The sequence below is a fragment of the Eptatretus burgeri genome, chromosome 12 (genome assembly GCF_056783735.1).
Source record: "Eptatretus burgeri isolate ZD-2024b chromosome 12, Ebu_testis_v1, whole genome shotgun sequence".
Lineage (NCBI taxonomy): Eukaryota > Metazoa > Chordata > Myxini > Myxiniformes > Myxinidae > Eptatretus > Eptatretus burgeri.
The window spans coordinates 43428632-43453080 of NC_140972.1; the positions used below are offsets into that span (position 1 = coordinate 43428632).

Genomic DNA, 24449 nt, shown 5'->3' on the forward strand with positions numbered 1-24449 from the left:
AGGCGGTGGTTCAGGGAACCTGTGGCGTGAAGTACACTGTACAGTACAATCTGCAGAACTGACGAACTTCAACTCGTGTGTGTGTGTGTGTGTGTGTGTGTGTGTGTGTGTGTGTGTGTGTGTGTTCGTGTGTGTGTGTGTGTGTGTGTGTGTGTGTGTGGGTTCGTGTGTGTTCGTGTGTGTTCGTGTGTGTTCGTGTGTGTGTGTGTGTGTGTGTGTGTGTGTTAAACAGTGTCTATGAATAGATAAGTGGAGGAAGATATGAATGTTTGCAGGGTGGAGGAGTTCAGGTATTTGAACCCACCGGCTGTCACAAATTTCGACAAATTTTAATAGCTGGTTGTACCCGATTTATTTATTTACTTATTTAATTAATTAATTTCCTCCACCACCGAAGGGTGAAGGAGGTTATGTTTTCACCCCTTTCTGTCTTAGGCTGGGGGCCAGTGGTACCTACCTTGCACCCCCCCCCCCGCGACAATTTTTCACTGATACCACAGTGTTCATATATATCCCAAGTATCAGAAAAAAGATTTTCCCCCAAAAATAACTCATTTGCACTATGCTTTTTTAAGCTGTTTCCATGGCAACCAATCAAAATAGACGAATCTCTCAAAGATCGGCAAAATGTCAATATCTCTGTCATATAAACATAAAATCACAAAATTGGTGTCAAATTAAAGCTTATACATTTACGTATTAAAATATATTTTGTTTATGCTAATTAGCTCATTTGCATATTAATTAAATTTGATTTCAAGACAATAATTTCCTCAAAAATGCAAGAATTTCCATTTTCTTTCCTTGTAATTACCACACATGTCAGTTTTTTTTTTTTTTACCACACATGTCAAACTAACCATACATGTCAATTTTTATTTTTTACTTCCCCTTCTATAAATCATCCCCTAAACCCCTTTATCGTCTTTGTTCGCCTAACCTATCCTGTCCTCGCCTGCTCCCAACCCCTACGTTCCCCTCCCGGAGGGGAATAAGGCAGAGCTCGCGTCCTGTGTCGAGGCCCAACTCAAGCCTCAGGATGGCCTCCTCAAAGTTCAGCGATCTTTACCCAAAGTGGGTCCAGCAGCCCACAACGAGAGCGAAGGGATGGATGGTGCGGATGGGTACACTTCCTATCTACCCTATCCATTTATGTTTAAACTACCCCGGGCTTTCAACAAGCGCCTCTCGCTTAATCTACTGGTTCTATCAACCCAGATTCCCGTTGCCTGTGTTGGTGTCCTCGCAATTTTCGGGCCATGCCCCCCAATTCTCTTCCCCTGCCCTCACATGGCTTCGTGGCTGGGATGCGTGGCTCCCTTGGCAGGCACTACCCTCTGCCGATTCCCCAACGATGGCACCCCCGGGCACTACACTGCCTCCGAGCCGACCAGCTCCCTAAACACCTGGGAGTGCCCTCCCTGGCGACTCCCCTGAAACGCTCACGTGGCAGGCTGGCGCCACGGGCCCCTTTCCGAGGGTCACCGGTGCCCACGACACTGCCCACGCGGCCAATGGCGCCCCGGGCCCCCGCATCATGCGGGCACACCCGTGCCCACTATGCAATCCCGGCCCCCCATGGGCCCTTGGCCTACCGCGGCCGACTAGCCGGTGCCCGGGGTACCTACTCAGCGATACTCATCATTCGTAGCCACGCTCCGAGCCCGTCAACAGGGCTCCTGCACCCCTCCAAGCGGGTTTCGAGCCTACATTCCCACCAACAGCAAAACGACCTCCATTTTTCAATTTAACTAACCCACTAACTCACATTACACTGACCCCAGCGTCCCTTGGGCGAGAATCACTCTTCCCCCCAATCACTCATCGCACCATACATTCTCCATTCTCTCCATACACTTAGGCTCGCTGGCCTCACTCACTCAACATGCACCTTTTCCACTCTTCAAATCACACATCGCTGAACTCTGCCATTCTGTTCACTAAATCCCCTCAACTACCTCGTGCTCCCATGTCAACCCTTAAACTACAGCACGTTCCATTTAACACTACGTAGCTAAGCTACGTCCCCTCAATACACTCACAAGTCTGTCACTGTCTCCAAAATCCAAAACTCTATTTTCCCAACCTAAATCTCAACTAAAATCCCTCTAACAGTCCAACTAATCCATTCCACGGTCCCCATGAGGACTTACCCCTGCCCCATGAAGCCGGTCTAGCTATCACCAACCATTCCCCCAAGCTAGTTGTATCCTGTGCCCAGGGCAGGGGGGTCTTCCACCCCTTGCCCAAGGAATCCTGTTCACCCGAACCGAGGCTTGTTTTTTTTTTTTTTGTTTGTTTTTTAATGCGCGTGCACCAGCGCGGCAACTCGCAACCTGCGCACGAGCGTGGCAATTCACAGCCGCACACCTTTGGCGTGACGTCATGGCGGCCGTTCGCGCTTCACGTACCTCGTCCCTCCTGGACGGCACCATCCGGCAGGGAGTCACTCTCCTGCCGGATTCCAACCACACGTGCAGCCATGACGTCACCCTGCGCTTTCAAAGAAAACCTCGCATTTTGAGGGGTTCCCCACGCGAACACGTGCTCAGCTCGTCGGAGCTTTACACAAACACGCTTTGCGTGGAGAACCCATCCGGTCCAAATCCGTTGTCCAGCCTACCTTTTGTCCGTCCGCGGGATTGGCAGCATCCACCGCTGGCGTTTACGGACCGGGTTTCACTCCCGCAAGCGCGCACGTGGCGGCCTCGTGCGCTGCACGGCACGAACCTCGCGCTCACCGCCGGGCAAACCCGGCGCGGTCCCCATTGCAGCTACGGCCGCTACCCGGCTTTTGTCCATCTGTCTCCGTCGCACTCTCGCACACAAACTCCCTCGTGCCACAAGGCTTACACACCTCACCGGGACATTCACACCGGGAGACGCGGCTGCGTGCTCCTGCATGCCCACCGTCATCTCCCTTACATACCGCTCTCTCACACACACGGTTTCCCTTGCACTCGGCCGTTCACTCACGCATGCCATTTCCCTTGCACATGTGGTTCCACTCACACATGGCCTTCCACTTGCACATGTGGCTCCTTCCACACGTGGTGCCTCATCCACACACGGCGTGCTGGGAGGCACGCACTTCGGCACACTTGCCACCACACCACTCACACGCGGGGTTTCACTCCCACACGGGTTGTCACTCATACCCGGGCTCTCATCCATACATGGGGTCTCATCCACACACGGGGTCTCTGTCACCCACCCGGTCGCTCTCACACACACCCTTGCACCCACGCTATGTGCGCGTTGCAGCACACATTTCGCCACACTTGTACACAAACACCTCGACACCACACACACCGGGACCACACTCGTAACCACACTGGGGAATCGTGTCGCCACAAGAGTTTCCGGGGCCTCCATACCCCCACTCAGTGCACTCGTCCACAGCACTCGCCCCTTCAACCTCGCTTGGCACGACCGGACCCGCCTAGTCGTGATCCGCCTCAAGGAAGCATAGCGTCTCCCTCCGTTCCCGAAGGAGGCTCTCCGGCTGCTTGTACCGGGTCACGGCACAGTCCGCCAGTTCGCCCCCATTAAGCCTCGCTAACTCCATGTGTGTGTGCTCGTTTTTAACCCCGTCTTTATCGTGCAGTCTCTCCCCTACCGTTTCTATCTCCCGAGTCTATACATTTTATTTCTTTTATCTCTTCGTGTTTATTAGTTTCTTCCTGGATTTTCGTCTCTTGATTTTTCGGACGTCGTCACCTCGTGTCTCGTCTTACACGTTTCAGTCACCTGGGCTCCTGTTATTATTTCCACTGTCTCCATTTTCATGGTTTGCCCTAATTGTTGTTTCATCCGACGAGTGATGTCAATCAAGTCCCGCACCACTAACAATATTCCCTGTGGTGCTGTCACACATCCCACCTCATTGTGCTGTTCTACTTCCTGGCTCCTTTTGAGTCGTTCATCCTCTCGGAGCTTTTTGAGTTGTTCGTTCTCTTTCCGGAGTTTTTCCATCTCTGTGGACTCAAATTTTGCTCTCCCTTCGAGCTGGTTAATTTCAAACTCTTATAGTTTTTGTTTTCTCTCCCACTGTTCCTCATGCTTTTCAGCCTCCAATCTCATCGTTTCTTCCAATTGGCTCATTTCCTTCTTGTGTTTTATTCGCTGTTCTTTGTCTATCTCCTCACACTCCAACCTATTTTTTTTCCTTTTGTCGTTCAGTTTCAAATTCATACTCTTTCAGTTTTCTATTCCACTGTCTTTCTTGTTCTTCATTCTTTAATCTGGCCTTCGCTTCCAGCTGTTCGATCTGTACAGGGTGGTTCCTTAACGTTTCATTCTCCGTTCTCGTTCTTTCCTCACTCAACATCTTCAGTTCGTTTCGTAATTCCGTCTCTTTGTTTTGATATTTCTGTAATTCAGAAGCTTTCTCTTCTAATTCATTTCTCATCTCCGGACACTCCAACCTTGCTTTGGCTTCTAACTGTTTGATTTGCTCAGTGTGGTCCCTCAACATCCCATTCTCTGCTGTCGTTCTCTCTTCCCTCAACATTCCCAACTCATTTTGTAATTCCGTCTCTTTGTTTTGGTATTTCTGTAACTCAGAAGCTTTCTTTTATAATTCCTCCCTCACCTCCTCACACTCCAACCTTGCTTTGGCTTCTAACTGTTTGATCTGAACAGTGTGGTTCCTCAACGTTTCATTCTCTGTTTCCGTTCTTTTCCTCTTTCAACGTCCTCAGCTCGTTTTGTAATTCCCTCTCTTTGCTTTGGTATTCCAGTAACTCAAAAGTTTTTTTTCCATTTTTCGTCTCTCTGTTCCTCCTCACTCATTTAATCCCTTTTCTTGCTCATCTCTGCATACTCCAACCTTGCTTCTTCTTTCAATTGTTTCTGATTTATCTGTTCTTTTTTTACCTTCTCTTCTAGGCTTTCTCTTTCCTGATTGCCTGTTCTTACCTCTTCCTTCAGATGTTCCAATTCCAAATCGTGTTCACTTTTTTTCTTTTCCCAGCTTTTTTCCATTCTCTCTCTCCTCTTTTTATCGTCTCTTCTCGGATATCTATTATCTTTTTGCCTGCTTCTACCTCTCCCTTCAGTTTTTTTTAATTCCAAATCGTGTTCGCATTTTTCCTTTTCTAGCTTTGTTTGCCTTTGTTCTTCCTCCCTCCTTTCTTCCTGTACATCGGCCCATCGTTGTGACTCCGTTCGCACGTAATCCTCATGAACCCTGTCTATGTGCAGCCATGCCTTGTCCAACTCAAAGGAAAACGAGTGTAATCCCCCTATACAATTGTCACCATTCCTCCACCGTTGCAAGGACTTCGACACTTGTCTCCGAAGCCCGTCAATGCATGCTCCGGCCTCCTGCCATGCCTGCCATGACCCCGTGGTTTGAAACAGTTGTTGGGAGCGCTCGCCTCGTGACTTGCCGTTCGTAGCGCCATTAATAGCGGCCCGCTCACGCCTCGTACCGTGCTGAAGTGCGGCCGCGCCGCCATCTTGCGACTCCATTTGCTGGCAAAGTTCGTGCTCAGAATATGAGGGTGAGCTCCCCCATGGATTGTAATTAGCGGTGGAGTTATAAAAAGAACCATCCTGGGCCATGGATTCTACATTACTACACATATTCATTTCTACCCCCGGCACCCGCTCGCCTTGAAACTCCATCTTATTTCTCGGAAGAGAATTAATTTAGATTTGCTCGTAATTTGGGGGGAACAGGGAGGTTGCTTCGCACACCCCTGGTCCGATCCGCGTAAATTTAGTTGGAGACCGAGGTGGATTTGAATCCCACTCCTGACACCAGTGTTACGAATTTCGGCCTGCCCGGCGTGCGATCGTTCACATAACTCAAATCGCGACCACGTCGCCCACCGGAACGGACAATTCAGTCGTGACCCTCCTTGGAACTATCGCCAGGAGCTAGTCACAGGTGGGTCTTTCGACCCCACCACAATCGTGCCAATTGGCCACCCGTGCAGGATAGGGTTGTTCGCCAAACTCGACCGACCTAAGTACCTGCGCGGGTAATTAACCGGGCGATCGTACCTCGCGCTGGCCGGCCTAGGACACGAACCGCGTAAGAGGTCCGTTCCGTGCTTCAGTGATAACCGAGCGGTGTTATCTCCGGCCCCGACGGACGTGATTATTTACCGGGTGCGTACACCCTTCTACCGATTCTACCGATTCCTTCCGTGATGCAAGATGGAACTTTCAAACAAAGGAAAGGACGCAACAAAACGGGGAACAGTTCGACAAGCACATTTATTTCACACACACACAAGGCAAGCACGTATTCACAGCCATACAGTAAGAATGCAAAGAAAGAATTACTACCAAATCCAAGCAAAGGTTTATTTACATGCACTTAAACAGTTTCTACTTTACAAGATACGGCACCACAACACGCATTCACACAAAAGCAAAGGAAAGACCCCCCTCAAAGGCAAGGGAGTCAGACTGGGCCCGTGGGCCTAATGCACGTGGAACCTGGATGAGCGGCCAGGTCCATGAGACCGAAGGGTCCTACCCGTGCCCTCGTGGTGCGATGGCGGGCAAGCCGCAATTTGAGCGTAGCTGCGCCTGGCTTCGTGCCCCTGGCGGGTTCGGCGAGCTCGCGCCGGCGCTCCCCATTTGCCTTTCCCGTCGGCTTCGAGCTCCGTCTCCCGACTCGACTGTCCCGCCGACACTGCAGACTTGACTTCGTCTCCCGACACTCTGCCGCTGCCACTCCACTGCTCCCACCTGGTTCTCTGCCGACGTACTGCGCACCTTGACTTCCACTTGACTTCCCGCCAACGTACTGCACCGCTTCCACTTGACTTCCTCTTCCCGCGCACTGCGCCGTGCTCGCGCCTATATAGCCCGGGGGAGGGGCGTATATGTAAATTTCTGGATCACAGCGGGTTCGGAGGCGGGGCTATGCCACCCGATGCTCGGTCATTGGATGGATGAAAAGGCGGCGTGAAGCCTTCCTGATTCGATTTTCGGGGCGAAAGGAACGCATTCACAGCGGGTTTGGAGGCGGGGCTACACTACCCGATGCTCGGTCATTGGATGGATGAAAAGGGGGCGTGAAGCATTCCTGATCCGATTCTTGAGGCGAAAGGAACGCATTCACAGCCCATGGCACGACGTGTGGTAGAAAGGCGGAGGTGGTGGGAGTTTGGTTGTTGGCGGGTGTCGTTTGAGAATGGTGGTGAAGCGATGTTTGCGGGATGGAGTTGTGAAGGTAAAGAGGCGAAGGTGGCGGTGTTTGAGTTGTTGGGGGATTAATTATTGATCCAAAATAACGATAGAGAAAAAAAAAGGGCTAACTCAAAGGATCACAGCCCTGTGAACACGGAAAAAACCTCTAAACAACAGTGGGGAAATCTAACTACACAATTACTTATCGTCATAACTGATCTTAGGACCCTTTATGGTGTATTGTGAATTTCCACAGCCGTAACTATATATATATATATATATATATATATATATATATATATATATATATATATATATATATATATATATATATATATATATATATATATATGAGCCTGGTGTTGGCGCAGTGGTTAGGGCAGCGGCTTGGGATCCAAGAGGTCCTGAGTTCAAGCCCCGTTGAGCCACTGAATTAATACACCAGGGGGTTGACTCAGCCTGTCATCCTTCCAAGGTCGGCGAAATGAGTAGCAGTATACTGGGCCGGTGTATACCCCGGTTAAAATAGGTGTACCATATCCCTGTGTTGTAAGAGGCGACCAGGGTTGCGTCAGGAAGGGCATCCGGCGTAAAACATGTGCCAAATCACTATGCGGATCATAATGGATGATCCGCTGTGGCGACCCCTAACTGGAGCAGCCGAAAGAAGAAGAAGAAGAAGATGTATATATATATATATATATATATATATATATATATATATATATATATATATATATATATATATATATATATATATATATATATATATATATAGTGTTACGGCTGTGGAAATTCGCAAACCACCATTCAGGGCCCGCAGGTGAGTTAACTCTAAGTACATGTGTAGTGTTCCCGTTGTTTAGACCAAACCCATTGTTTAGAGGGAATTTATGTGATTCATTCGGGCTGCGACGCTTTGAGATAGCCGTTTTTCTGTTCTATCTTTATGTTTATCGCTTAAGCGGTTCGTGTCCGGAGTCTGCCTGTGGCGTGGTGCGATCGCCCGATCGACCATTCGCGCAGGTACTTGGGTCGATCAAATTTGGCGAGCGACCCTATCCTGCGCGGGTGGGCAATTGGCACGATCGTGGTGAGGTTAAACCCCCACCCGTAACTGGCTCCCGGCGTTGGTCCGAGAGGGTCACGACTGAATTGTCCGTTCCGGTGGGCGAGGCGGCCGCCATTCGAGTCGAGCGGCCGATCGCACGCCGGCGGGCGCGGATTCGCAACAATATATTCGGGTGGTCCAAAAAAGTCGAAAAAAATAGAATGTTGCTCCACAAGCTGAAATTATTCTAATATGATCCAATAACGCGCATAATTTTTTTTTTGCTTGATCGGAGGTGATTTAGAGGTCGCTCCATATGACTACTTTCAGTCTCATGACTTGAATAAATTAGGGTATGGTCAGGTACGATTACGGGTACTTCTGAATGTTCGAGGTGGAAATGGAGTGCATTTTCAAACTCTATGGGGTCGATTTACTCTAAGAAATGACTGCACCGACATTGAATTCACTACCTTTTCGAAAATATGACCTAAAACAAGATTTATCATGAAACTAATTTTACCAACTCATGAAACTAAAAGTCGTCGTATGGAGCGACCTCTAAATCACCTCCGATCAACTTAAATTTTATTATGCGCATTATTGAATCATAGTGGAATAATTTTAAGGTTGTGGAGCAACGTTATATTTTTTTTTGACTTTTTTGGACCACCCTAATATATATATATATATATATATATATATATATATATATATATATATATATATATATATATATATATATATATATATATATATATATATATATATATATATATTCTTTCGGCTTCTCCCGTTAGGAGTCGCCACAGCGGATCATCCGTATGATCCGCATAGTGATTTGGAACAGGTGTTTACGCCGGATGCCCTTCCTGAGGCAACCCTGGTCGCCTCTTACGACACAGGGATTTGTACACCTATTTTAACCGGGGCATACACGTTAGATTCATATATATATATATATATATATATATATATATATATATATATATATATATATATATATATATATGAGGCCCCGCGAGGAGGAGTGATATAAGCGATATTTTTAATGATATGATTATGATAGGCTCGGATGATAGGTTAAGGGTTAAAATAGTGCGATATGGCATTAACTCCAAAATGGCCGATGTGTCCCTTACATCACTCCTCATGGCGCCTCATATGTATGTATGTATGTATATATTGTTGCGGTCTTCGCGCCCGCCGGCGTGCGACGGCCACGTAACTCGAATCGCGGCACGTCGCCCACCGGACGGACAATCCAGTCGTGACCCTCTCGGACTAACGCCGGGAACCAGTCACGGGTGGACCTTTCGGTCTCACCGCGATCGAGCCAATCAGCCCCCGCGTGGGATAGGGTTGCTCGCCAAATTCGAACTACCTAAGTACCCTCGCGGAGGGTAGACCGGGCGATCGCACCTCGCCGCAGGTCGACTTCGGACACGGGCCACTTAAGCGACCCGTTCCGTACTATCAGAATAACCGAGCGGTGTTATCGTCGACCTCGACGGTTCGATTAATTATCGGGCGTACTCAGCCCACTACCAACCCTTTACGTGAAGCAAGATGGGGATTCAATGGGGGAAAAAGACGAAGCGAAGCGGGAAACAGTTCAACAATAAAGCACATTTATTCGCGACGAACGGAAAGCACACAAATACAATTCCACCAAATGCACACAAAAAAAGAAAACACAATTCCATTTACACAAAAAGCAAATATAAAAGTGAAAACACAGTGCAGAGCTAATACCGACTACCGAGCACACGGCAACACTTATTCAATTCTACTTCACAGACGGCGCCGACAACACATACCCAAAACCAAGGAAAAGAAATACCCTCAAGAATGAGGTAGGCCTGGGGCCGAGGCCTGGTCGGGCCTACCCGTCTGGTGATGAGACGCGGAGCGGCGATGGCCCCGCAACCCGCGGGCCTCGTGGACAGTGCCTGGCAGGGGGGTGGGAACGGGGCCCCCTTGGTCGCACTATCTCAGCGCGGGGGGAAACAGGAGGGGGGTTGCTGATGCTCGGGGCATAGAGGATCTTTATTATATGCGACGAGCGTCTCCACCTCGGCCAGGTCGCGCTGTCGGCCTCCCAGGGGTGCAGCTCCCTGCACGACGCGAGCACCCCCTCGTCCGCCCTCGCCGCCTCTCCACAGCTCGTCCCCTCCGTTCCGACTTTTAACGCACACGACGAGCAGCTCCACCGCCCGCGAAGTCTTGACTCTCTGTTCCGACTCCTTCGCCTCGTTCCGACCTTTACTACTCTCTCGTTCCTGTTTTGCTGACTCCCTCGTTCCGACTTTTACTACTTGTTCCCTCTTGCGACTCTCCGACCCCTCGTTCTCGTTCTGCTGACTCTTTCGCTCCGACTTTTACTACTCCTTTGGCTGACGAACACCGTCCTTTTATCCCCCCGTAACTTCGCCTTTGACCCCCTCCCTTTGACCTTTCACCTCGCTCCCCATTGGCCCGACAAAAAGTGGGCGTGAAGGCTTTTTGATCCACAAATTTGCATATATCGATCGCCCTGGGGGCGGGGCCAGTTCGCCCCTCGCTCACCGATTGGACGGCAAAAAGTGGGCGTGTGTCGTTTTGGATCCGTTTTTGAAGCAGAAAATCCGTGATTTTGTACACGCTGTTCAACGTGCGCCCTACACGAGTCCAGCATCGGTGCCCATGAGTGGCGCGAGATGACGGTGATGCGATGGTGGCGAGTTGTGACGGTAAAGGTCGTGGCGGTTGTGGTGAAGCGGCGTTGTGGTTGGTGGTTGTTGTTGTGGTTGTGATGGTGGCGATTGGTCCAAAATAAAGATAGTAAAAGAAAAACGGCTATCCTGAAGAGTCGCAGCACGTATAAATGACATGTATTCCCACTAGACAACGGGTTTGGGCCTAACTACACATGCACTTACCGAGATACCTCACCTAAGGGACCTGAATGGTGGTTTGCGAATCTGGTAACCACAACACTACCCCTTCCCTTTTTACAGACTCGTCCCGAGTCGTCAAATTTTCGTGTGCCATCATGTGTAGTTTTCCCCTAGTACACTTTACCTACGGATCCCTGAGTGCGACATTCATGGTATTCGTGTCCCCAAAATAAATAACCTGAGGGCTGCGTAACTACCTAAACAAACTCACTCACACGGACGACTTAAATAAAATTGCCGGCGCTAGACAGACATGCCGGGGGCGCACTCATATTTACAGTACATCTTAACCTTAACTTACAAATTTTACACTAAACCATGGCCCAGGATCACTGAACTCTGCAAAAAGAAAGCAGTTCGCAGGGAGCCAGGCTGCCCACATGCAGTCTCTGACTCAAACAATGCAGGTGACGGAACGTGGCTGGCTGCTCACACGCAGTCCAAGGCCTTCCCTTTTGAACTGAACGCAGTGAACCACAACGGTGCTTGGGCTGCACAACGCAGTCTCCGTGCCAGCTCAAGTGGCACACGCAATGAGCACAACGAATGGATGCATGAACGCAAACACGGTGCACGGGCCGCCACTGCAGGCCCGTGTTGTAGCTGCCAACAGGGCAGTTCTCGCAGCTTGCAAACTGTTGCCTTGCGGATCCTGGCGCACATGGAAATGAACAGGGGGGGGGCAAAGCAAAAATTGAACGGGGGCTGGTGAACAGGGGCAGTGGGCATGGCATGGCAAAGGCAGCAGGCAAACGCAGCCCGCAGAAGAAGGCCGCTGCAGGCAAACACAGCCGGCAGATGAACTGGCCGGCACAGGCCTTGAAGAAAAACAGCCAGCAGATGAACTGGCCGGCACAGGCCTTGCAGAACACAGCTGCCGATGAAGTTGGCCGGCCTCCGCCTTGAAGCAAAACACGGCCAGCCGATGGAGTTGGCTAGCCTTTGCCGTTCAGTGGAGGTTGGTGGAGGGAGTGCGGTGGTGCTGGCCACTTGGAAGGCGGGCTCGGACCTACCTTCCTGTCTCCCTCCCACCTATCGCCTTTGCCTGTCACTGTACATACCCACTCCCTTAATTTGTGAAAAACCAATTTAGCCCCCTTAATTTTTTTTATTTTTTTTTATTTTTACTTCCCCACTATAAATCGTCCCCTAACCCCCTTTATCGTCCTTGTTCGGCTAACCTATCCTGTCACCTAGCCTACTCCCAACCCCTACGTTCCCTTCCCGGAGGGGAATAAGGGAGAGCTAACGTCCTGTGTCGAGGCCCAACGAAGCCTCAGAATGGCCTCCCCAGAGTTCGGCGATCTTAACCAAAGTGGGTCCAGCGGCCCACAATGACAGCGAGGGGATGGATGGTGCGGAGGGGTACATCTCCTAATCTATCCTAACCATTTAACTGTTAAACTACCCCGGGGCTTTCAACAAGCGCCTCTCGCTTAAACTATTGGTTCTAACAACCCAGATTCCCGTCGCCTGTGTTGGTGTCCTTACAATTTCGGGCCTCGCCCCCCAATTTTCTCTCCGTGCCCTCACACGGTCTCCTGGCTGGGACACGTGGCTCACTTTGGCAGGCACGACCCTCTGCCGATTCTCCCGCTATGGCACCCCCGGGCACTACACTGCCTCCGAGCCTACCAGCTCCCTAACACCGGGGAGTGCCCCCATGGCACCTCCCCTGAAACGCACACGTGGCAGGCCGGCCTCCCGGGCCCCTTTCCGAGGGTCACCCGTGCCCACTGCACTGCCCACGCGGCTAATGGCGCCCCGGGCCCCTGCACCAAGCAGGCGCACCCGTGCCCACTACTCTATCCCGGCCCCCCATGGGCCCTTGGCCTACCGCGGCCGACTAGCCTGGTGCCCGGGGTACCCACTCAGCGATACTCACCTTTCGCAGCCACGCTCCCAAGCCCGTCAACAGGGCTCCTGCACCCCTCCAAATGGGTCTCGAGCCTACTTTCCCACCAACAACAAAACGACCTCCATTTTTCAATTTGACTAACCCCCTAACTCACTTTACTCTGACCCCGGGGTCCCTTGGGCGGGAGTCACTCCTCCCCCCAATCACTCATCGCACCATGCATTCCCCATTCACTCCACTCACACAGACCCGCTGGCCTCACTCACTCAACAAGTACTCACCTCTCAACTCTTCAACACTTCAACACACACACCACTGAACTCTGCCATCCTTCTAACTACATCCCCTAACTAACTCGTGCTCCCACGTCGACCCTTAAACTACAGCACGTTCCTTTTAACACTACGTAGCTAAACTACGTCCCCTCTACACATCCACAAGTCTGTCACTGTCTCCTAACTCATTTTATTTCCCAACCTAAATCTGACTACAATCCCTCTCACTAATCCATTCCACGGACTCCATGAGGACTTACCCCTGCCCCATGAAGTCGGTCTAACTAAGCTAACCCTTCCCCCTAACTAGTTTCCATCCTGTGCCCCTGGGTAAGGGGGTCTTTCACCCCTTGCCCAGGAATCCTGTACACCCGAAAGTGAGGCTTGTTTTTCCCTTTTTTTTTTTTTTCATGCCCAGCACCTGCGCGGCAACTCAGAGCTCGCGCACTTTGCACCTGCCCGTGACGTCATGCAGCTGCACGTGTTCCTCGTCCCTCCTTGGACGGGACCATCCGGCAGAGATACCCCTCCTGCCGGATTCCAACCCCACGTGCAGCCATGACGTCACCGTGCGCATAAAAAAACACAAGCCCCACGTCTCGAGGGGTTCCCCACGCGAACACATGTGCTTTGCCCGTTGGAGCTTAACACACACGATCGCGTGGAGAACCCGTCCGGTCCAAATCCATTTACCTGCCTAAACTTTGTCCGTCCGCGGGATCGGCAAATCCACCGCGTGCGTTTCCGGACCGGGACTTCACTCTCGCAAGCGAGCACGTGGTGGTCTCGTGCGTTGCACAGCACGAACCGCGTGCTCACTGCTGGGTGAACCCGGCACGGTCCTCGAAACAACTACAGCCGCTACTCGGCTTTCTTTCTTCTGTCGCCTTCGTCGTCGCCATTCGACCCCCGCACACCTGCGTGTTACGACGCACACAGTCCACACCATTAAACTCACACCGGGAGACGCGGCTGCGTGCTCCCGCATGCCAACCGACATCTCCCTCTCATACCGCTCTCTCACACACACGGTCTCCCTGGCACACAGCGACCTTGCACACGGCCGTTCACTCACGCGTGCCTCACTACTCACACAAACCATACTACTCACACACGCGGGGGCACTCAACCGCTGTGCCCCACTCACACTGGCCGTTTCACTCACACACACGGCGACACTCACACACGGTGCCTCATCCACACACGCGGGGGCACTCACCCGCGGTGCCTCATCCACACTCCGTGCCTCATCCACACACGCGGGGGCACTCACCCGCGGTGTCTCATTCACACACACGGCGACACTCACACACGGTGCCTCATCCACACACGGCGTGCTGGGAAGCACGTACTCTGGCACCATCGCCACCACACCACTCACACACGGGGTCGCTTCCACACACGAGGACGCACTCACACCTTGCACCACACACACAGGGACAACCATACTGGGGATTCGTGTCCCCACAAGGGTCTCCGGGGCCTCTATACCCCCCAAGCTCTCCGTGCACCCGTCCACAGCACCCGTCCCCTCAACCTCGCAAAGCACGACCGAACTCACCTGGTCGTGACTCGCCTCAAGGGGGCATACTCCCTCCCCTCGTTCCTGGAGGAGGCCATCCCGCTGCTCGCACCGGGTCCCTACACGCTCCGCGAGCTCACCCCCATTGTCCTCCACTACCTCCGTGTGTGCGTGCGCGTCACTTACCCCGTCTTCATCGTGTAGTCTTCCCTCTATCGTTCCCATCTCCCGTGTCTCTGCCAACTCTTCACCCTTTACCTCCCTTGTCTCAACTATTATTTCTGTTGTCGTCACCTCGTGTCTCGTCTCACACGTTTTGGTCTCCCCATTTAATTTTTCCCTTTCGGTCATCGTCACGACCCTCGCCCAACACGTTCCACGAATTATTTTTCACCCGCCTCCACCGCGGGCCTGTCAGCCGTTGCACCCCCACCCAGCTCGTTTGCTCCCACACGTGAAGTCGCCATTCCCAGCTCCCTGGTCACGGCCTTCATGCCCGCCTGCAGGCATCGGCCCATGTTCTGCGTCTCACCCCGCAGCTCTTTCATTTCTTCTTTCATGTTTGCTTCCATTCCGTTTATTTGCTTGTTCATTTCGTTTTTCATTTCATTTGTATTTGTATCCATCTTCTCGTTCATGCCTTTCATTTCGTTTTTCATTTCATTTGTGTTTGCATCCATTTTTTCGATCATTTTCGCATTCATCTTTTCGTTCATTGCCGCCAGCATGGCGCATAGCTGGGCCATGTTGGATGCACTCAGCTGAGCCGTTTCGGCAAGGGTTGGGGAAGGGTCTTGGTGGAGAGGGGGGGGGGGAGGTGTCATACACCGCGGCCGCTGCCGCACCCACCTCGGGCCCTGGGTTCAGTTGGGCGAGTCCGTGTTCCTGCACAATCAACATTTCCTGCTCGGGGATTCCATCCTGGACCATGGACTCTACATTATTACACATATACATTTCTAATACCCCCGGCTCCCGCTCGCCTTGAGACGCCATCTTGCTTCTCGTGAAGGGTTAATTTCGCTCGCTCGTAATTTGGAGGGAATCGGGGGTCGCTTCTCTCACCCCTGGACAGATTCCCGTGAATTTAGCCGGAGACAGGACAGCCCGTTTTCCTGTTCTCCAATACCAGTGCCGCGAGGAGGGCGATGAATTTGTATCCCACTCCTGACACCAGTGTTGCGGTCTTCGCGCCCGCCGGCGTGCGACGGCCACGTAACTCGAATCGCGGCACGTCGCCCACCGGACGGACAATCCAGTCGTGACCCTCTCGGACTAACGCCGGGAACCAGTCACGGGTGGACCTTTCGGTCTCACCGCGATCGAGCCAATCAGCCCCCGCGTGGGATAGGGTTGCTCGCCAAATTCGAACTACCTAAGTACCCACGCGGAGGGTAGACCGGGCGATCGCACCTCGCCGCAGGTCGACTTCGGACACGGGCCACTTAAGCGACCCGTTCCGTACTATCAGAATAACCGAGCGGTGTTATCGTCGACCTCGACGGTTCGATTAATTATCGGGCGTACTCAGCCCACTACCAACCCTTTACGTGAAGCAAGATGGGGATTCAATGGGGGAAAAAGACGAAGCGAAGCGGGAAACAGTTCAACAATAAAGCACATTTATTCGCGACGAACGGAAAGCACACAAATACAATTCCACCAAATGCACACAAAAAAGAAAACACAATTCCATTTACACAAAAAGCAAATATAAAAGTGAAAACACAGTGCAGAGCTAATACCGACTACCGAGCACACGGCAACACTTATTCAATTCTACTTCACAGACGGCGCCGACAACACATACCCAAAACCAAGGAAAAGAAATACCCTCAAGAATGAGGTAGGCCTGGGGCCGAGGCCTGGTCGGGCCTACCCGTCTGGTGATGAGACGCGGAGCGGCGATGGCCCCGCAACCCGCGGGCCTCGTGGACAGTGCCTGGCAGGGGGTGGGAACGGGGCCCCCTTGGTCGCACTATCTCAGCGCGGGGGGAAACAGGAGGGGGGTTGCTGATGCTCGGGGCATAGAGGATCTTTATTATATGCGACGAGCGTCTCCACCTCGGCCAGGTCGCGCTGTCGGCCTCCCAGGGGTGCAGCTCCCTGCACGACGCGAGCACCCCCTCGTCCGCCCTCGCCGCCTCTCCACAGCTCGTCCCCTCCGTTCCGACTTTTAACGCACACGACGAGCAGCTCCACCGCCCGCGAAGTCTTGACTCTCTGTTCCGACTCCTTCGCCTCGTTCCGACCTTTACTACTCTCTCGTTCCTGTTTTGCTGACTCCCTCGTTCCGACTTTTACTACTTGTTCCCTCTTGCGACTCTCCGACCCCTCGTTCTCGTTCTGCTGACTCTTTCGCTCCGACTTTTACTACTCCTTTGGCTGACGAACACCGTCCTTTTATCCCCCCCGTAACTTCGCCTTTGACCCCCTCCCTTTGACCTTTCACCTCGCTCCCCATTGGCCCGACAAAAAGTGGGCGTGAAGGCTTTTTGATCCACAAATTTGCATATATCGATCGCCCTGGGGGCGGGGCCAATTCGCCCCTCGCTCACCGATTGGACGGCAAAAAGTGGGCGTGTGTCGTTTTGGATCCGTTTTTGAAGCAGAAAATCCGTGATTTTGTACACGCTGTTCAACGTGCGCCCTACACGAGTCCAGCATCGGTGCCCATGAGTGGCGCGAGATGACGGTGATGCGATGGTGGCGAGTTGTGACGGTAAAGGTCGTGGCGGTTGTGGTGAAGCGGCGTTGTGGTTGGTGGTTGTTGTTGTGGTTGTGATGGTGGCGATTGGTCCAAAATAAAGATAGTAAAAGAAAAACGGCTATCCTGAAGAGTCGCAGCACGTATAAATGACATGTATTCCCACTAGACAACGGGTTTGGGCCTAACTACACATGCACTTACCGAGATACCTCACCTAAGGGACCTGAATGGTGGTTTGCGAATCTGGTAACCACAACAATATGTATATATACACATATATATATATATATATATGTGTATGTATATATATATATATATATATATATATATATATATATATATATATATATATATATATATATATATATATATATATATATATATATATTGAGAGAGGTGAGATGAGACAGACAGTGGTGAGTATCAGGCATCACTTGTCTCTGCTGGATTGGAATTTTGTGAAGGAAGAGATTTCAGTCCTTCAGGTGGCATGGTGCTCTCATTGGAAGGTGAATTTGCCTCTTGGGGATTACCTGGACAATCCCTTCGCAGATGTCCATGCTGATTTTAGGCATAACATATTAACACCTGAGTTGTTACAAACATTTGATTAATGTAATTACCATGTTTAATTGTGAATCTAATGTCGAGGTCATGACAGTTCTTGTTCAAAACCATGAAGAGTTGACTTCTGGGGGAATAAACGTGTTTAACATGATCATCATTGCACCGTAAGGGAACCATTGAAATCCAATAGACAACTGTAACAAAATGACGATGTGCAAGTTCTATTTTTTTTTATCATCCTCCATGGGTGGGATGTTGAAAATGATAACTTTTGCTGAAATAGCAATCAAGCAGTGAAATTGGAATGAAAATATCGGGCTCAATGGATAAGCCCGATTCCACGATGCTCCCCACCATACTTTCTTGTAAAACGAAAACAACAACTTTCTTGTTCATTCTCAATGCTGTGAGGACATTCTCAGCCTGCATAAACAATGGTCTCTCTCCATCTCCATCTTCATCTCTCTCTCTCGACTCAACAAAAGAAAGATAATACAGGGGGAGAAGTCTAAGCACAAGAGGATTGAAACACGGGGAGTAATGATTTGAGATGAACAAACAAAGGGAGGAGGTGGCGAAAAATACGCGAAAAGGGATATAATGACCGCAAGAGCGGCTCCCAGCTCAAGAAACACGCATAGCCACCATGACACTCTCTCTCTATCGAGTACAGCCCATGGCTGCTGGTTGCATCATTGGTTGGGACGCGGCTATGCCACTGATGCAGTGTTCCCCTTACCAGTGCAATGGTACTCATTTTTCTGACCTCGGAAGGATGACAGGCTGAGTCAACCTCCTGGTGTATTAATTAAGTGGCCCAACGTTGCTTGAACTCAGGACACTAGGATCCCAAGCCGCCACCCTAACCACTAAGCCAACACCAGGCTTACCATTACACTGCACCCCACATATCAACTGCCATCAGTGGGAGAGACAGAGACAGACACAATGAATGAATGAGCACAAGCATTTTATTCTCTTTAGTTGTCACTCTTACTAGTCGCTGCTGATTTGGACATTGTGTGTTTACCATAATCTTTCCTCCCACAGTCTGTTCTGCACTAACCCTTCTTAACCTCAAACATTTTTCGTTGCGCAGTCCTCTTGTTTCTTTATTGTTTTTAAGTTACCACAAAAAGCAATAATTTGACCACTTTTAGCAAATCTTAAGTAGCCTTTTTTTCCACCAGGAGACCTGGACTTTTGAACAATGGCAGCTGTCGTCTTACCACCAGTCAAGCTTAAGTGGCTTGAACACTTGAATAACTCTTGGGTGATGGAAGATAGTGATACTGTGAGCACACGAGAAGGAGCAGCAGCTCTCTATAACCAGCTCATCTCCAACAAGGAAGTGATTGCACTTCCTCAACAGGTTGTTTTTGGTTTTTGTTCTTTTTAATTACGATACCTTGACATGTGCTGACCTGTATTAAGCCTAGTTGTAAAGTTATTACCTGTCTAAATCACTGGTTTCTGATTTTTGTCATCGTGCATATCTCACGGTACTTGTAATTATTTATTACCTTCTACTCTAGGTGATGAGGCTCAAGGGACCACAGCTGCCAGACTTTGAGCGTGAGCCACTGTCTTTGGAGGAACAGGAGCATTACCTGGGGGCCTTGTTGTCCAGTCAGCTTGCACTCGCGAAGACTGTGTGCTCCGATTCGCCCTTTGCTGCTGCTCTCCGACAACGGCTTCTTATATTGCAACGCATTTTCTATGCCATTGCCATTAAATACCATGACCATGGACGTGCACGGCAGCAGCAGCAGGCCGTGCCTGATGGTGGAGGAGGACTTGGGGAACGTGGTGAACTGAGTGAACGACCTCGTTCTGGCACAGACGCTCTCATTGAGATGGGTGTAAAGACGGGGCTTAGCCTGCTCTTTGCCTTGCTGCGTCAAAGCTGGATGATGCCAACTTCTGTTCCCGGTGAGATGTCACACACCTGTTACTGATCTGAGTGGCAGCTGACCCTATAAATGGCACTATGCACTTGTGTATTTTTTGAAACATTAAATATTCTATTCTGAATGGAAGCCTCTTGGTATTGCTCTAAAAATAATAGTTATTATTATTATGATGATTACTGTGAAAGAACATGTCCGTAAGAGCAGGTTTATCTCCCAGAATTACGGATGGAATAATTATCCCAGATTTGGTGTTCAGTATTTTAGTATAACATGCAATACCGACTCCCACCAGGAGCAGAGCAGCCCCACATCTTCCCCATTTACATCGAGAGAGAATTGGGTTTCTCTTCACCATGACCCCTGGGACTGATATATATATATATATATATATATATATATATATATATATATATATATATATATATATATATATATATATATATATATATATATATATATATATATATATATATATATATATTCCCAAAAACCTTCTCTTGCAATAAAATTCAAACAAACACAGGAATAGACATCAAATTATATACAGTATGATTATTATAATAGCTGAATTTTTATCTGTCAAATAGTACCCAAATGGTTTAGGCTGCAAGCACAAAATTTTGCATGAAAATGTATACTGGTCTGACTTTGTGCATCTTGGTATACATTTTCAACCATGACCTTTGGTGAACATTTAATGGACCCTTTTTTGTTAACTTGTTTCAAGGAAAAAATCACATGTTCAACCAACAGTCTGGTTGACGTTGATCTTTTATTGACCTTTAATGGACCATTTTTCTCGTTTATACGTTTCAGGAAAACCCACATTAAATTTTTCAAGTGGGTCAGGATGTGTTTCCTGAAGAGGAAATATGGTTGCTGCTTTTTTTCCCCTTTAAAATATGGTTGCTGTTTCCTAATTTCTTCATTTAGCAACTGTTTATGTGTTTACATAAACGTGATGCAATGTGGGATGTCCTAAAACCTTATTGCAAACTAGGGCATGCTGAATTGATGGCTTGATCTGAACATTGACCTATTTTCACGAATTAGGTCAACATGGCCTCTTTTATCTGACCTATTCATCCCCTTTCTTTACCTTTTAATGTGCTGATCATGTTGACCTGCCCCCTGACCAATTTCATCCATTTTGCTACCTTTAGCATGCAGATGCATCTTGGGTGCGATTATAAGCCGCCTTAAAACTAGGTCACATGGACCTATCTATGCTTGGAGCTGCCATTTGATCTAATTTTTCCAATTGCGTCACCATGCCCTAATTTTATTTATTTTGCCGTATTTCTGCCCTTTTTACATGCTGATGCACATGAACGTCTGTCAGGAGTTACAGTTAGATTTAGTGTTTGAAATTTATTTGAGTTTCGAGTTTGAAATAGTTAGATTTGGAGCAGGAGTCCCCAGTTATTTTTGATAGTGAGCCAGAACCACAATTCTTTAGCATCTCACAGGCCACACAACAAAAGACATTTTGAACAAGTGAAAGCTACATCTGTAGGCACAACCCCTTTAAAATGTTCTTGCATAAAAGCTTATCGATTTGCTTCCCCATCCCCGCAAACATTCTCAGATGTTCTTAGCCTGTGTACCAAGCATGCAGGCATACATACACACCCGTGAAGGGTCCCTCAATTACAGATCCAAATAGACCCATATATGTACGTCTACCTTTTAGCAACTGCTGACTGTACATCCCGGTCAGGACACAAACTATCGCCGTCCACTGTAGGGCACTCGGCAAGCGGCTTAAGCACTCAAGCAAGCACTCTAATTAAATGGATGGCAAACGATAACTATGTCCAAATTAGACAAGTGAACATTTGTTTCAGTGGTTGGAACTGCTGCTAAGTTCAATTCTGGAGCTTAAAATTTGAAATTTGACTTGGTTTAAGAGATTCTCGAGGTTATGGCTTGTGCGGAAATGAAATAAAGCCACAAATGTTGGTGTCTCTGGGTGTTTATAAGCACTGCAATGTACCCATCAACTTGTAGCTATGATGAACAGGCATTCGATAATATGAGTGAGGAAAATGAAAAAAAAAACTTCACCTTTAAGAAATCATTGCGGCCTATTCCAAGTCAAGGCATGGTTTAGCAGGCCAAAAAAACTTGGCGGCTTCAGACCCCAGCGGGGTAAACCAGGATACTGAATTATACCCTAGAGAGCAAGGTGGCAGAGGATGGCCTGATAAAGGTTATAATTAAATGTGGCCATTAATTATTTTCAAAAGGGGTGTTTTAATTAATCCAAACACCCAGCATCACTCATGCACTTCCTTGGAGTTCCCTTCGTGTGCATGCAAAGTGTCAGGCTGCTAGGTTTCATGGTTTTGGCATTATGGAGGAGAGACACTCACTGACGCGCGCGCGCGCACACACACACACACACACACACACACACACACACACACACACACACACACACACACACACACACACACACACACACACACACACACACACACACACACACACACACACACACACACACACACACACACACACACGTGATCACTACCAATAGTATCAATGGGCCCATCATTTGTTAAATACAGTTTCAAACTCTGGCTATTCAAAAAATTTTGTTTATATAATAGTTTGCTGTCACGTGGTTTGTCTTTTGCAGGCCCGGGTGTATGTCTGTGCAATGATGTCCTACGCACAGCATCAGAAGTGCTAGCCTCACTTCCACCTCTCTCCTTGGCTAATGAGAGCAAACTGCCACCAATGGGCCTTGACTGCCTTGCTCAAGTCACCGGTTTTCTGCGTACCGTTAGCATGCCCAGTTCGGGAGCAGACGTATTGGGCAGACGGCTTGCTTCAGAGTTGCTGCTTGGGTTGGCTGTACAGCGTGGTTCACTACGTTATATCCTCGAATGGATTGAAATGGCATTGGCTGCTTCAGGGGCTAGAGAACTGAAGACTTTGCCAAGCCACGCTGGTCAACTTCCGGGAGGCCTGGTCGGACATGACTGCTTCCTTGCTGTGCTTGCACAAATGAGACGCTCTGTCGTAAGTAACAACTGCAGTTTCCTCGTGCTTAGTTTTGGGGCTTTATTCAGGAGAATGTTGCTTTAGCTGTATTTCTGCTGCTCTCGAAGGAATTGGTGATGATTTCAGGAGCTCAATATATTATCCTGTGTAATTTAATTTACTTGTGATGTTAGAGAAGCAGAAGCTTGGTGCCATTGGACCTCACCCTTTATAAAGGGAAGAGGAGGAGGAGAAGAAGTGAAGTTCATTATATGCAGCGTTTGTAATTATTTTAATGATTTTAAGCGAAGATGAAATGCAGACCTCGTAAATCAATATTTAATTTTCCCTTTTTCACTTTAACTTGATATTTCATTGGAAACTTAGGGTTCTGGTATCAAACATCTGTAAACATTCCCATCATGGAATAACCTTGACTAATTTATATGATTTGTGAAAAGAAATACTTTATTTATTTTTATTTTCCCACTCGTTTTACCGGATGTTATCATTGGTGGAAGGTTCTGTGGAAGAATAATGGGATACCTGAATCGCAGGCCATGACCTTTCGATCTTTTTACGTAATATAGCTTGATTTTCTTGAAGATAGTTGTATGTACAGCATTTAGGTAACCGAACCATCCATGGGGAGGAGGCTGGGAGTGTGGGGGGTGGGGGTGCACAGTAGGGGGTGGATGGTTAGGAGGATAGGGGTAGAGTGATGGAAGGGGAAGACATCAGATTGTGCCATAGTCCAGATTAGGGCACCTCAAGGAAACTGCTTTTTGGAGCTTTTTCTTTCACAATGTTCCAAGAACTACATGACGGTTTCTTCAAAAATAAATAAATAAATAAATGTACCCAAAGAAGAAAGCAGGTATGTGGATTGTGCAGTACTTGTACACCCCACATTGTGTCACACCATTTGTTTCTTGTCACACGTTCTGTTTGTATTTCTTTCCCATGCTCTGAATGAATAACATTTCATCTTACCACATTTGTCCCAAGATTCCTTCTTCCATTTTTCTCCATCCTTTCTTCTTGTGTTTTACTTCTGTCATCTTGCTTGTGTACTTTCTTATGATCCTGTCATGCCAATTGGCATATTGGAGCCTCTTGGGGAACTTGCGCCACTTTCGACTGTCTTGGAATCACAAACTCACCGACGTCCAGGTGTTTTTTTCCAACCCTCAGCTCCTTTTCCACCGCACGCTGCCAGGTCTCTATAGGTCGTCCAATCCTCCTTCATCCTTCAGGCTTCCAGTGCATCGGTCTTGTTGTGATGTTGTTTTCCTTATGTAGTATATGTCCAATCCATCTCTCCCTCCTCATTTTCTGTGATAATTTTGATTTCTTCCATGATGTTTTTCATTCCAGTCTTTTATACCTTCTTCTTGCTCTCTCTATGTTGCCAGAAGATTTGCAAAATATTTTTGTGATCACTATAAATGAAAGATTCCAGCTTTTGCGC

General features: G+C 48.9%; 1 protein-coding gene across 8 annotated transcripts in view; it reads left to right on the plus strand.

The window, feature by feature from the left end:
• Positions 1-24449, plus strand: part of HERC1 (HECT and RLD domain containing E3 ubiquitin protein ligase family member 1) — a 964782-nt gene that overhangs the window by 457 nt on the left and 939876 nt on the right. For 7 of the 8 annotated variants that reach the window (XM_085850311.1, XM_085850306.1, XM_085850308.1 and 4 more), the window contains exons 2-4: positions 19265-19446; positions 19610-20006; positions 22632-23017. In XM_085850311.1, coding sequence (XP_085706437.1) covers positions 19285-19446; positions 19610-20006; positions 22632-23017 — 945 coding nt within the window. In that variant the 5' untranslated portion in view covers positions 19265-19284. The remainder of the gene's footprint in view (positions 1-19264; positions 19447-19609; positions 20007-22631; positions 23018-24449) is intronic. The other variant, XM_085850305.1, reaches the window with a different exon arrangement.